At 47.3% G+C, this 15,131-nt stretch overlaps 1 protein-coding gene across 2 annotated transcripts in view; it reads left to right on the forward strand.

Moving 5' to 3' along the window:
• Pcsk6 (proprotein convertase subtilisin/kexin type 6) overlaps positions 1–15,131 on the forward strand; it is a 188,251-nt gene that overhangs the window by 86,431 nt on the left and 86,689 nt on the right. For both annotated transcript variants that reach the window (NM_011048.1, NM_001291184.1), the window contains exons 7-9: positions 4,353–4,525; positions 10,531–10,743; positions 14,338–14,438. In NM_011048.1, coding sequence (NP_035178.1) covers positions 4,353–4,525; positions 10,531–10,743; positions 14,338–14,438 — 487 coding nt within the window. The remainder of the gene's footprint in view (positions 1–4,352; positions 4,526–10,530; positions 10,744–14,337; positions 14,439–15,131) is intronic.

The following is a 15,131-nucleotide window of genomic DNA, read 5'->3' on the forward strand; positions in this document are numbered from 1 at the left end:
CCACAGGAAAGCAACCCAGCGGCAAGTTAACAACAGGAGCTAATTTGCTATCCAAATGACTTGTCCAGATTATTTTTGTCCCCAACAATTTATAGTAAATGAGCCTTTCTTTTTTTTTTTTTCTTCATTAGAGAAATGATGGCTTTTCCCCCCTCTCCTTGGTATTTGCAGAGAGCCATTCACATTAGGATCTAATGTTGAATAGCGGGTTCCTACTGAAAATAACCCCCCTTTTTTCCCCCTTTTTTTCCTCTTGGCAACTGTCAGTGCTGGGGAAACCCCAGTGCTCAATGCTTACTTCTCGCACGCCAGTCAGCCTTCTTCGAGATGGAGAGCGTCGTGAGAGCCATTGGGGGAGGCATTCTGCTTGTGTGCTTTCATATATTTTTGGGTGTCTCCTGGCATCCTTTTCTTCACATTTAGAAATAAGCGCCTCACCGTCTATAACTAGTATGAAAAGTCTTAGAATAGCAGGTTCAGTTTCAGCATCGGAACCACAGAATAGGCTTTGGCCACCCACGTGACCAGCCAATTCTCTTACCCGTCTGCTGCTAACTTTAAAGGCATAAGAAACACGGCTCCATTTATGGGAACCAGGGCATATTGGGCCATTTTTCCATTCCTGTAACAAAATGTGTGAGTCTGGATAACTTGCGAACAGGGACTTTCTTTAGCTCCCGGTTTTGAAGGCTTGCAGTTCAACCAGCACGGTGCTGACTCTGGTAGGGTTCCCCTTGGCTAGAACACATGGTGGCAGATAGACTCAGAGCAGGAACACTTGCAACAGGAAGAAACTGCAGGATGTCCTGCAGCCTGAGCCTGACTATTATTATTATTATTATTATTATTATTATTATTAATCTCTCTGACAATGATTTCAGAATTTCCATACCTTCAGAGCAATTGTTTCCAGGTAAGCCTGGTGTCCCACATAAACATGAGGTCAGGTTACTGTACCTCAGAGCAGCCCTCCTGCCCCAACTGCAGTGCTAGCTACGCTATGCAGCCTCCCAAGGCTCCCCCACAGTGATGCCTACATTGATACCCACCTTGCTCATGACATGGGAACTCTGGAGCTAAGGGTATAGCGAAAACCTTAGAGCAACAGCTCTCGACCTTTCTAATGCTGTGACCCTTTAATACAGTTCCTCATTTGTGGCGACACCCAAATTATTGTGTGGGGACTGTAAAATTATTTCATTTCTACTGTTAGGAATCATACTGTTAATATCTGTATTTTCTGGTGGGGTTAGGCAACCCCTGTGAAAGGGTTGATCAGCCCCAGTGGTCTCAACGCAAAGGTTGAGAAACATGGCATTAGAGGAACTTGACCTTTTCTAAAACTTAATTTCTTCTTCTCCCATGCAGCATATCCCCACCAGCGCCTCCCCCTTCCTCCTCTCCTCCCAATACCCCTGCCCACCTCTCCTCTCTCCTTTCTCCCAGATCCTTGTTTCTCTTTAGAAAAGAGCAGGTTATGAGCGTGGCATAACAAGTTACAATAAGATTAGGCACACACCCTCACACCCAAGCTGGATGCGGCAGCCCCGTAGGATTGAAAAGGTCCCATGAGGGAGCAAACGAGTTAGCGACACCCCAACTCTCACTGCTAGGAATCCCACAAAACTCCCAAGCTGCACAACCATAACAGATACATAGAGAGCCTGGTGCAGACCCATGCACGCTCTGTAGTTGCTGCCCGTATGAGCCCTGCTTTTATTTATTTGTAACCAATGTGCTACTAATACTAGGCAAGAAGATATAAGACAAGAACAGGGCACACAGTAGGGTTCTGGCCTCAGAAGCTAGTCATCAGAAGCAGCATGATGCCAGGGTGTCCCGTGAGTACTGTGAAGTAGGTCTGCGGTTTAGTTCACATGAGGTGTTTGTCCCTGGGACACGGGGAGCTCTCTGCTCCTGCTTGAGTTGAGAACCGCCTCCTGACCCCAGGGTGAAGTACTACAGTAGACTTCAGTGTCCACAGAGACTGGGTCCAGAAACCACAGAGATACCAGTGTTTAGGCTGAAGCCCTTACATAAAATGGTATAGCATTTGCATAGAAATGGCACACAGCCTCCTGTACATAGGAAATCATCTCTGGATAATGCATAATATAGAAATACTGTGTATAGTTGTTCATTTTTTAGGAAGAAGTGACAAGAAAAAAAGTCTTTCCTAGACAGAAAGAGTTGGGGTATTTTTCTTTGTGGGGGGTTGTGGGGGTGTCCCAGGTATTTCAGCTTTGTTTTTGCTTCAGTCTAGGGGTGCAGAACTCACAGAGAGCTACCTTGTCTATCTCTCTATCTGTGAATGAATGTTGGTTGTCATCAGTTTCAGTTCTTGAAGCTCTCCTATGTAGGTGTGGTACAGGTGAGGTACAGAGTCCCTGTATGATGAGGTGAGCCCCAGAGGAAAGGGTACCTGGGCCTGATGTATGTAGGGCCAGAGTGCATGACCGTTAACAACCTTGCCTTGAAAATACCCCTAATCATATAAGGCGATCACTCCACACAAAGTTCAGTTTTTAAAAAAAAAATTATTTATTTATGTATTTATTTATTTGTTTGTTTTATGTATGTGAGTACACTGTAGCTATACAGATGGTTGTGAACCTTCATGTGGTTGTTGGGAATTGAATTTTTAGGACCTCTGCTCGCTCTGGTCGGCCTCGCTCACTGTAGCTATCTTCAGACACACCAGAAGAGGGTGTCAGATCTCATTATGGGTGGTTGTGAGCCACCATGTGGTTGCTGGGATTTGAACTCAGGACCTTCGGAAAAGCAGTCAGTGCTCTTACCCACTGAGCCATCTCACCAGCCCCAAAGTTCAGTCTTTAAAAGAGAAAAAATTTGAATGAAAGTGTATGTTTTCGGCAAAGAAAAGTATTAGAAGTGACTGAAGCGCCATCAGAGGTAATTCCTGTGCTTATTAAACTTCCTGCAAAGAGTGTGAGGTCTACCTTTCCATAAAGTCATAAGTAATTCTAAGATCTAGCGTGTATTTCCATGACAGCATAGCCATTGTACACACAGACCTGGGTCCAACAGGCTCCGGAGACTCTCAGGAAGTGTTCCTGGTGGTTAGGGTCTGGGTCAGGTGTTTGGTGGTCTCTTCTTCAAGAGTGAGATAAGAGCCCACATAGATTGTAAAGTATCAAGGAAGCGTTATTTAACATCAAAGCTATAGTACAGATTAGGAAAGATACAGTATTGAGACTGGCCAAGGGACTGCAGGATACTCAAGGGCTCTTATTATGATATGGGGCGGGGCACCTTTTATGGGGTTCAAGTGAAGGAATTGTTCATTACTGAGGGTGCAATGAGTGGTTATTGATTTGGATCGACAGGCTTGGTTTACTTAGCTTGCTCTCTGCACATTGATCATATGTACTCTTGAGTATGCACACGTATAAGATGGTAAATAGAAAATTCTCTCTAAAAGTTCACTTAAGGAAATGCTTTTGTCTGACTGCATATGTACCCCCAAACACGCTCAGACCCGATGAGTCATTCTACCCTCAGAGCAGAATGTATTGGGAATATGTTTGAATAGAAGCTGAACAGTTTGATGGTCATTAAAATACTATAACCAAAAGCACTTTGGGAGGAAAGGGTATCTTTCTCAGGAAAGGCCATCACTGAGGGAAGTCCCGGAAGGAACTCAAGCAGCACCAGAACCTGAGGGCAGGAACAAGCGGAGGCCATGAGGAGCGCTGTTCATTGGCTTGCCCAACGTGGCCTACTTTCTTATACCCCCCAGGACCACCCACCCAGGGATGGCATCTTCAACAGTGGACTGAGTCCTTCATTATCAATCTTCAGTCAAGAAAATGGCCTACAGGCTTGTCCATAGGCCATTCTGATGGGGACATTTTCTTAACTGAGGTTTCCTCTTCCAAAAAAAAAAAAAAAAAAAAACCAAAAAACAAAAAAGCCAAAGAACGAAAAACGACCCCCCAAAAAACCTATAGCTTCTGTCAAATTGATATAAAACTAGCCAGAACAGCCGGGTGGTGGTGGTGTACACCTTTAATCCCAGCACTCAGTAGGCAGAGTCAGGCAGATCTTTGATTTGAGGTCAGCCTAGTCTACAGAGTGAGTTCTAAGACAGCTAGGGCTACAGAAACCCTGTCTCTAAAAACAAACAAAAACTAACAACAACAACAAAGAAAACTAGCAATACTAGAACCTTCTAGTGTCCTGTTGCCCTACTGTCCTGCTGCCCTGCTGTCCTGCTGTCCTGGTGTAAGCTTCCTGAGGCTCTTGGGCCTTGTAGGCTGCCAGTCCTGCGGTAGGGTCACTGCATACTCAGAATCCCCAGTACTGACCATGAGCTTCCCCCATGCTTTCAGGCATCCGGATGCTGGACGGCGATGTGACCGATGTGGTGGAGGCCAAGTCTCTGGGCATCAGACCCAACTACATTGACATTTACAGCGCCAGTTGGGGACCCGATGATGACGGAAAGACAGTAGATGGACCAGGCCGGCTGGCTAAACAAGCTTTCGAGTATGGCATTAAAAAGGTGTGAGTAACCCAGGGTTACCAGGGAGCACCCGGGGCGGGGTTGGGGGGTGGGGGTGACTGCACATTTTGAGCATTTAAATATCAAAGTTACACCAGAAACAAGTTACCTGAAACAAGACTGGCAGGAAAGCCCTGCAGTGCCAGAATGAAGGAAAAGTGTCTCAGGGGCTCTGGGGAGTGGTGTACACTCAGCTGGAAGGGCTTAGCTGGTCCAGGGAGAATCAGCTTAGCATTCACGGTCCCTGCCTATTCCATTGGAGGCTGAAGAGGCCTGTGTAGGTGGTGGGAAGTGACTCAATCAGATCTCCTAGCCTGCTCCTTGGACTATGCAGATGAAACACTGAATGAAGCTTTTTGTCCATCATAGGTTATGCCTAATCTCACTGCATCCCCTAGACACCCCACCCTCATCACCAGCACACTGCCCAACAGTTACAGTTTCAGAGGCAAGCCATAGAGAACATCCAAGAGGTTGACTACCTTCTGATCCGAGGAAGCTGGAAGGCTCATCTCAGGAGACCTGCCCCCAAGCCCCGCTGTTATCACCCACTGTCAGTGTGGAGGGGTGGTGGAGGACTCAGGGAAGATGAGGTTGGGAAGGGGTCACAGGAGGTGAACCAACACCAGTTCTTACAAGCCGGGTGGGAAAACAGATTGCTGGGTGAGGACAGTTTCTTAGAGCAGTCAGGCACAGTTGTGGTCAGCATCCAGGAGGCTGTGGGTTGCCCACTGAGCCCCAGCCCACAGTGTAGGGGTGTCTAACGAATGCTGGCAGGGGTGTGTGTATGGGGGTGTCTATCAGGAAGCCCAGGTGTTTCTGATTCCTGTGGGAAACAGGAAAGGGAAGAGTGCAGTGATTGAGCCCATTTTATTGTTTATATAATTTAAAGCAGTTTTTCAAGTTTTTATTATACTGTAACCCAATCACAGCATTTCAGATACAGTTAATAGTTAATAAGTATATCCAAAAGTACCAAAAGATTACACTGCAAACAGGTTATCTGTTTCCCTCTGCCCTGCAGGTCTGCTCCAGAGAATCAATCTCTCTCTTGCTCTCTCTTTCTCACTCTCTGTGCATGTGTTTGTGTCTATGTGTGTATATGAACATGCAAATATTTTTCAATTGTTTCTCACTTATTTTGTTATTTAGTTAAAAGATTTTATTTTTTATTTTATATGTGTATAAGTGGTTTGCATGTAAGTTTATATTTACCACGCTATGTGCATGCCTAGCAAGCACCACAGAGATCAAAAGAAGGCATTGGATCCCATGGATCTGGAGTTATAGACACTTGTGAGCCTCAGTGTGGGTGCTGGGAGTTGAACCTGGGTCCTCTGCAAGAGCAGAAAGTGCTCTGAGCTGCTAAGCCATCTCTCCAGTCCCTAGGTATTTGTTTTTGAGACAGGGTCTTGCTATGTCACCTCTGGTTGGCTGGGATCTCGTTATGTTGACTAAGCTCCTCTCAAACTCACAGAGATCTACTTAGCCCTGCCTCCCAAATGCTGGCATTGAAGGCATGTGCCACCACCGTATTTTTGAGGCAGAGTCTCTCAGTGGGCTCACTGACCTTGGAGCTGGCTAACTGGCTAGTCTGGCTGACCAGCAAGTCCTTCTCTGTCTCCCCACCACTGGCATCACAGATATGGGCCACTCACTGCACCAGCTTCCTCTTTTGTCTTTCTTTTTTCACGTGGTTTCTGGGGGTCAAACTTGGGATCTCTTGCTGATGTAACAGATGTCTTCCTGACTGAGTCATCTTCCCGTCCCAGTCTTCTTCTGGACTCTTTTTCTGATTGCCATTTGATTTCTTTCTTGGATGGATTGAGTTGGTCGCTGGGTGTTATCTTTTCTATGGCAACAAGAATTTTGCTAGAACATCTTGCTTCAGAACATCACCACATCTGACCACATTACATCCCTGGAGTGCCTTCATTTATCCAAACTTCTCAGTCAAGGGGTGTTCTACATCTTTACTCCCTGCTAGAAACATCTAGTCTGCACTTCCACTTTACAAGGAAAGCCATCCTCTTTCACCTGGCCACCCAGGGCCCCAATGCCTGAGAAAAGAGCAATCAGAAGCAGAGGGGTGTCCAACTGTCAGAGGAAGGAACATAAAAGAGGCTCAGCATATAGACACAGACAGCACAAGCTCTGTGCCCTCTCACAGAACATAGACTGTTTGTTCTACCCCACCTCTCCAGCAGGACACAGAGGCAGCTTCCAACATCCTGCTGAACACCTGAGCCAACCCATGTGCTGGGCCGTGTTCAGGGCTGTGTGCGGGGCCACGTGCAGGGCTAGGGGAGTGTTGGCAGACTCAGGCGTGACCAAGTAAGCCACCGCCCACAAGAGATTGATGAACAAATAAATCACTTGTTTCCATGACTCAACCCCCCTCCCATCGTTAGATCACTCAGATCTCAGACCCGATGACAAGGGAAACATCCTAAAAATTAAGCCGAGCTGCAGCTCCGGAGAGGCTGACTTAAGTTGGAGGTCACGTTTCTCTGCACAAAAGGCATCGGCTGGAATGGTGTTAATGCTGAACATCTGGCATTTCTATGAGATGCTTTCTAAAGATGTGGCGAGGAGCTCTGCGTCCAGGAGAGGAGCGGCCCATTTTCAAGGGGTCACTGCAGTGTGTCTAGGTTTGTATACGGAGCTTGCGCAAGTTGGAGCTACAAAGGAGGGAACTTTGCATACTGAACCCCAAGCAGCAGCTGCTTCATCAGGTTGTCAGGGCAACAGGGATGTGTAAAAGGAGCTACGCAGCCCTCCTTGTTCTTGTCATGCTTCCTTAAAATACAGAGGCCATTTAAATTTTAGTCATTCTGAAGTAAAGTGTGTTATAGGCCTCTTAAATCACAGCTGTCTCAAGATGCCAGGGAGAGCGCTCCAGGAAGAACGGGATGACCTCCAACCCAAGCACATGGCCCCATCTGTTACTCTTCCATGCCACCCCATTGTGACCCGTTAGCGTTTTCTGTAAAATGCGGCCTCGTCTTCAGTAGATGATAAGATGGGGTGTCGGGTGGTTTTAGAAGCCATGGCTGGGCACAGGGATCTATTTAATGCCAGTCCTTATGAAGCCTCACTCATCCCCTGATTTCCTCTCAGAAAGGGGGATTAAACAGTGTTAAAGAACAGCTGGTCTTGTCCAGGAGACTTGGGCTCACCAGCCCTCGGGAGGGTGTACTCGATAGTCTCTGCCCCCAGGGAAGATACCAGTGCAGTGTGATGACGTTCAACTTGTGACTTCAAGTCCATGGCTAGAGTTGGAACATCCCCTCCAGCGTCTGCAGATACAAGATGGGGAAAGTGACCCTAAGACCCCTAGGGCCACCAAAGGTCTCTCTTACAGCCCAAACCTAGCCATGCTCCCTGTCTCCCACCACATTCTTTCTAGAAAAACCACAATAAGAAGAGAAAGAGGCCATTGATACTGTGGTGCCTTTGGCAAGCTAAATGGTCAGTCAGTAACTGCGCTATGCCAGATGGGAATGCTAGGATGGAGCAGCAAGGTGTGGGCTGAGGATTCCTACACATGCAGATTTCAGGCCTATCAGCACAGTGCTGCTGGGAGGAGATGGAGGGGGAGGAAGAAGAGGAGGAGGAGGAGGAAGAAGAGGAGGAGGAGGAATAGGAGGAGGAAACTGGAGGAGGTAGGGCCTAGTGGGAGATCCACTGCCACCACACTTTGAGTTGTGGGACTGAGCCCTGAATTCCCATGTGGTAAACAGACTTCCTGTGCTTTGAACCTCTGTAGTGACATGTCACCAAAGGCCAAATCAAAGGGTATTGCCAGTCATGGGTTGAAGCCTACAAAACTGTGAGCCAAATAAACTTACTGTCTTCGTTTCTTTTTTCTTTGTTTCTTTCTTTGCAGCTTGATTTCCCTCAAATGTTTGTTACAGTGCTAGACAGTTAACTGACAGACTACTCACCTGCTAGGCCCGAAGACATTTGTAGCATGATTCTTTTGTGGTTCAGTGCCCACACATTGAGTCTGGAGCACTATTTTCAGCTGTTCTGTGTATTTCCCAGATAATATGATTGTTGAACTTCATGAAATAAGAACGTTTTATCAATTGGTTTGCCTTGGGTACAGAGTTGAGAGTGACATTATCTTGTAGGTGGTTCGCCTAAGGAGTAGATAGGCTCTGATGGGCTAAATGACATTTTATTTGGATTTTAGTCACTTTCAACTGGCTCTGATTAATCTTTTCCAGCAGGTAATTATAGTCTCGCTTTGCTTCATGCTGAGGGCATGCTCTGAGAAAGCCATCATTAGGCCATTGCATCATGATGTAACCTCATGATAGAGGACTTGCACAAACTCTAATGGCACAGAAGCCTTCCCCACACCTAGCTTCTCTGCACCTGTGGGATCCATTGTTGACTGAAGTATCATGACACAGGCATTACCCAATTCACAGACACACCCACTTCCTTGTTTTGTGCCTTTCTTTTAAAAGTTAACCTATTTCTTAGACTGTCTTCTTTTAGATGTGTGTGTGTGTTTGTGTGTTTGTGTGTTTGTGTGTGTGTGTGTGTGTATTAATGTTTTTCCTCCATGAATGTATATATATATATCACATGCCTGCCTGGTATCTGCAGAGGTCAGAAGATGGCATTAGATCCGCTGGAACAAGAGCTAGAGATGAATGTGAGCCTCCCAGGGGGTTCTGGGAATTGAACCTAGGTCCTCTGCAAGAACAACAAGTGCTCTAAACTGCAGAGCCATTTCTTCAGCCCCAGAAGTTAACGTTTGTTGTGAAGTATAGGTAACCTTTGTGGTAAGCTGCTCGGCATTTTGGAGATGCAGAAAGCAGAGCGAATGGGCCATCCTAATGTATCCAGGCTAAAGGAGCACGAGGAACCTCCCTGTGGGTTTTGTTGGGAGCCTTAGCCTAGAACTGAAGTCTCTTTAGTCTGTAAAAAAAAAAAAAAAAAGAGTGTCCCATGGCTTCCAGAGCAGGTGGTCCAATTTCCCCAAGGAAAGACCTGGACTCCGAGAAGGGATAGATGGATTGGGTCATAGACTCTGCTTGAAAGATGTCCTTAAACTGATCAGTTGCTCAGATTCAGTGTCAGTCCCCTCCCTATGTTTGGCAGGGCTACTTCTCAGTCCTTAGGAACCTAGGAGGTCCAATTTATGCTGTGCACTATCCATGGGTCCTGCAGTTGGGACTGACTTAATCTCGTCTTCCATGAGCTAATCATTAACTAGTGTTCGTGGCTGGGATGGCACGAAGTTCAGTCAAAAACCATTGATCCCATGGATGTAGATTAGAACAGAGCTTCGGGAACCTGCCTGACCTGCCACTATCATGAGCTTTCTCTGGTTCCTGAAGTCACCAGCCTGGGTGGGTGCTGACATCTCACTTGACTGCTTTAACATTCATCATAATGGCAGCACCTCAGGGAACTCTAGTGGGTCATCTATAGGAAAACAGTGATCTAGAACAGGGTCGTGTTTATCTACTCAGTCTCACCCAGAAGGCACAAGCTCTCCCCTCCCCCTTCACCCCTCTTTGAAAAATGAGCTGGCCCTTCAAGAAGCTGATCTCCAAAACTATTTCAGGAAATCAATGCACTTCTCTCTCAACGCTAACTTCTCTGACCCATAAAACTTAAAACAATTCCAAATTCTGCCATTGTGTGTTTCTAACCTTGGTCTTACACTGAGTTCCCTTGGTCATCAGCTATGATAATGGGAGTTATAGACTTTGCACTGGGATCCAGGTTGTCCTGTGAAGGTCAGAGGGATCTTTTGGCCCGTCCTTGCCAGGATCATGAGCATCCGTGGTCTTAACGTTGTTCCCACAAGCAAAACAGCTCCACTGAAACCCGACAGAACCCTTGGGCAGGACCCACGTGTTCTCAGGGCAACCTTCACAGCCCTGTGGAGGAACAGGCTGAAGGTGGGGTTGCACACTGGTGTGAGATGCTTCCATGGTGCCCCACTTCAGTCGCTAACATCTGTTCTTGCTTCCATGTAGGGTCGCCAAGGTCTGGGCTCCATTTTTGTTTGGGCCTCTGGGAATGGTGGGAGAGAAGGGGACCACTGCTCCTGTGATGGCTACACCAACAGCATCTACACCATCTCCGTAAGCAGCACCACTGAGAACGGCCACAAACCCTGGTACCTGGAAGAATGCGCTTCCACGTTGGCTACCACCTACAGCAGCGGGGCCTTCTATGAACGGAAGATCGTAAGTTCTCTCGTAAGGTCTAAGACTTCCTTTCCCCAAAGCCAGTTTGGCCAAGACCAGATTTTGTTGGATCTCAGGTCCCAGCCTGTCCCTCTATGTAGGAGGTCAACCCCAGGGCCTTGGCAGCCTGCCTCAGACTTTACTATTTTATAAGATGTTTGACTCATCTGTGCCCAGAAATGCCAATTAAACCCTCTCTGACTTTAGAGGCCTAAAAATGTCATTTAAGAATGGGGTTCATCTTCATCATATCTCCTTTTAGCTCTCTGGAATTCTGTGGTCACATCCCAGAGTCCAGTTGACCAGTCCTACTCTGATGCACAAAATAGAAAGCTTTGGTTTTATGCTGAAACATTCTGGAAACCCAAGCATTCTCGGCTTCTCTGCCAAGGGACATGCCCTAGACACTTGGAAGTAAAGCCACAGGGTTTGCCAGCTTGGCTCACTGCAGTGAGCAGTTTTTCTTTTATTCTTCTTTGTGGTGGTTAAACCCATGGTAGGCAGGAACTCCACCACTGAGCCGCTGATTTATCTGTCAGATGGCAACTGTTTTAGTATATGGCTGGAATGTATGCTTCTTCCTTCTATACAAGGTTTCCTATATTTAAAGGGGGTTTCCAGTTTAAATTAATGCAGAATTCAAATGCATCGTCATTAAGTTAGTGTGCAGACATTTTTAAAATGAGCCGGTGGAGCTGGCCAGGCGTGGTTTGGTTTTAACACTCACCAGCATCTGTTCATTACTCTTGCTGCTTAGACACATCTTTAGAAACTATTTTCAAATTGATTTTTACCTTTTTTTTTTCCCCTGGGGAGCACACTGGCTTCCGGTACCCCACTTGCTATGCACACATGAAAGGTCAGCCACACTATCCTGTTGCAGGCCTGGCGGTAGCCCAGGCTGGTTCACAAAGGTGTTAATTTAAATGTTTCTCTCCCATCCTGCAGGGTCACCCAGCCCTGGGATGGACAGCTGAGATTCTGTACCATGTCCTATTCATTTCCTCATCATTTGAGCATGGGCTCTTTGAAGCTTTATTAAACAAACGCTTGGGCTGAAACCCAGCAAAGGCCTACTGGCTAAATGGATGCAAGCGGAAGTAGGCATAATGGGACACGTTGGACTGAGAACTGTGTCCTCAGCTGCATTCTCAATGATGCACTCAGCTCTGGACGTGGGACCCGTGGCTTTATTTACTCAACTGTCTTGCTTGAATGTGCACATATCAGAAATACTTTAATCTGCGCCCCCCCCAGACACACACACACACACACACACACATACTTTTTAAAAAGATGATCCTACGTAGCCCAGACTGGATTTGAACTTACTAACTGTATAGTAGAGGCTTTCCTTGAACTCCTCCTGTTCTTCCTGACTTTAATCCCTTGTTTTAAAAAAAAATTCCCTACTCTGTGCAATATTTATGGATAAGGAAGACATAGTTAGGAGAAGGGGGATGTCACACTTGAGTGTCAGAGCTTCTGTTCTGGGATTCTGACTGAAAATAATGACTATTTTGTCTGATTACTGGAGCCTAATATTTGCTTGAGGCCCCAGAGATATTCTGCAAGGGGCTGGGCAAGCGCTCAAGGAAGTGGGTGCACCCCAGCTTTGAGTTCAGGTGAGCTCTAATGTCAGTCTAAGCCCCAGCCCCTTGAGTGTCTCTTCCCTGCAGCATCCAGCTGAGGTGATGAATAACTTACCAGTAAGGGGCATGGCCTGTGATGGGAGATAGAACCTTCACTTCCAGCCTTGGTGACTAGAAGCAGAGGGGCAGCCATGAGCAGAGTTCCAAGCAGAACCCTGGGACTTGGGAGGCCTTTGCCCACCTTGGTTCAGCTTCCTCACAGGGGTAGTCTCCATTCCTTCCCTAAACCCTGTCCTCTGAAGTCAGAGAGTCTGTCTTGGGCCTTGCTTGCACACAGTTAACTGGGCTTCCCAGACTTACCAGGCAGGAGCGGGAGTCGGTGCCCTGCTGTGATACAACAGCTCTTGTGATACAAAAGCTTGGGGGATAGAAGTCCCTCCTGGGCTGGCCCTTCTTTCCCTTGAGGTGGTTTAGTCCTATTTACTGTGTACAGCGAGGAAGCTGGTTTCTGCTAAAATACCACCAGTCAGATCTTCCCATGAATGTATGGCTCAGACTAGACACCTCTCTCCTGCCTAGCTACAGCATGACAGAGAAACACTCTGTGTGGAAAGATCTCATTGTTACTACTGGAGAAATTCATCCTCAAGGGTCCCATAAAATGGTTACACCAGCTTCGCAGGAGGTGGGTAGGTGAGCTAGTTTCCTGTCCTTGCCCTAACAAGTCATCACGAACTTAGCATCCTAAGGCTGTACAGGCAGACATCTCCCCAGCTTGTGGCTCAGAACCAAGCAGCCTCTCTTGGCTTACAGCTCCGAATCGGATGCACAGGCTGAGGGAAAGGTGTCAAGCGGGCCCTCTGGCATTCTGGCATCTCTGGGGAGGTCCATGCTTATGTAAACTAAACATGATTTTGCTCCAGACAGTTCAGGACTCGGGTCCCAATTCCCTCGTGGTCTCTTGGACGAAGAGCATTCTTGTTTTTAGAGTTTCTCTTTCCTTACATTCTTGGTCTGGGTCTCCCCAGCTCCTTAAAGCCAGCCCTGGTAGCTGAAGTCTTCACATGCCTCACCTCTCCAACAGGTTTTCCTGCTTTCCCCTTCCCCCTTTCAAGCCTTCTGATTCTCTCGGGCCCCGCTGGGTAATCCGGAATAATCTCTCTGATTAAGGTTAGCAACCTTGATTCCATGTGCAGAGTACATAGAATTAAAATCAGGAGCAAAAGTCACAGAGGCCATGATCCCATCCAACACAACAGAACCATGAGTTGATCCCATGGCCTCTGACCCTTCGACCTCCCAGGGGAGGTCCAGGTCAGGTGAGGTCTTGAGTCAGTGTCCCATCCTCCTGGAGCCACCACTCAGGTGAAGATAGGCAGAGTCAGCCTTGCCTTCCCCCAAAGGCCAGCAGCCTCTTGCACAGCTCAGCAGGCCTTGTGCTGCTGGCAAGAGCACTTCAGAGTCCTCTGGGAGGGATGTCTATCCCCAGTTCCGATCCTTACCTTCTAGCTAAAAGTAGAAACACCATCTAGGCTCCTGAGCACTTCAGGACCAGGTTTTCAGCTCTCTGGAAGTCCTGGGTCACTGAACTTAGCTTTTTGGGTGGGATCAGATTTCATGTATATCAGTGGCAGGATCATGGTGTCATGCAGGAAGAAGGGCCAGCAGAGAGTCCATTGCACCTTGCCTTGCCTGTCCATTTGCCTGCACAAGCTTCAATGGCCTTCAGGAAGATCTCTGAAGCATACCCTGTGCTTCTAGATGCTTGTCTCCCCTGCTGGGCCTCTCTGTTTTCACCCTGGGATGCCTGTTCTGCAGCATGGCTGCAGTTTTGGACCTAAGTGCAAAGCCCGAAAGAGCCAGATGACTCGTTTGTCTCATGCCTTCTGCCACTGGCACCCGAAGTCATTCTCTCCAGTTGGCAGCATGCCAGGGGCCTCAGTCCTCTCAGAGGGAACTGGCCTCTTCAGCATCCTGCTTCACACATCTCTCTTTCATGCAGGTCACCACAGATCTGCGTCAGCGCTGCACCGACGGCCACACTGGGACATCAGTCTCAGCCCCCATGGTGGCTGGTATCATTGCCTTGGCTCTAGAAGCAAAGTAAGTTTCAACCTTCCTTCTTTTCCTTTGCACACACCTAACGTGAGACCTAGCATCCTGAGAATTTTAAGCGACAAGCTCAGTCACGTGAGGCTCAGTTCCAAAGCCATGAACCCATCACTGACAATCACCAGAATTTTGTCACCTGCCCCAACTGAAGTCCTTGTTACCATTAAACATTAGCTCTCTGTATTGGTCTGCCTCGGCTGCCATAGAAAGTTGTTTATACAATAAGTATGTGTTATCTCAAAGTTCCTGCTGGACTGACTCAACAGCAGGCTTGGCATTTCCTTGGCTTGCCATTGGCTGCCTCCAATTGGCACATGCCGATGACCTCATTGGCTTGACTTATCTTTTAGTGAGCTCTATTTTGAAATACAAATCACATTCTGAGGAGCAGAGCTTAGGACTCACATGCTGCAATCTAGAATGCAGCCCATAATACTCCCTCTCCTTCAGCCCCTGACAACCACCATGCTGCTTCCTGTCTATGCACTTGATGACTCTTCCGTACCTCATGTAACAGAACCATACAGTTCACATCACACATTCTAATCCTAAAACCCCGAATCCAGAAATATTCCAAAATCTGAATGTTCTTGCTCAGAAAGCTTCAGGTCTGAAGGAGTTTTGGAGTTTGGATTTTCAGATTAAAGACATTCAACTCATGAAGTCTTTACAGATACTCCAAAG

This window comes from Mus musculus, chromosome 7 (assembly GCF_000001635.26).
Source record: "Mus musculus strain C57BL/6J chromosome 7, GRCm38.p6 C57BL/6J".
NCBI classification, from domain to species: Eukaryota; Metazoa; Chordata; class Mammalia; order Rodentia; family Muridae; genus Mus; species Mus musculus.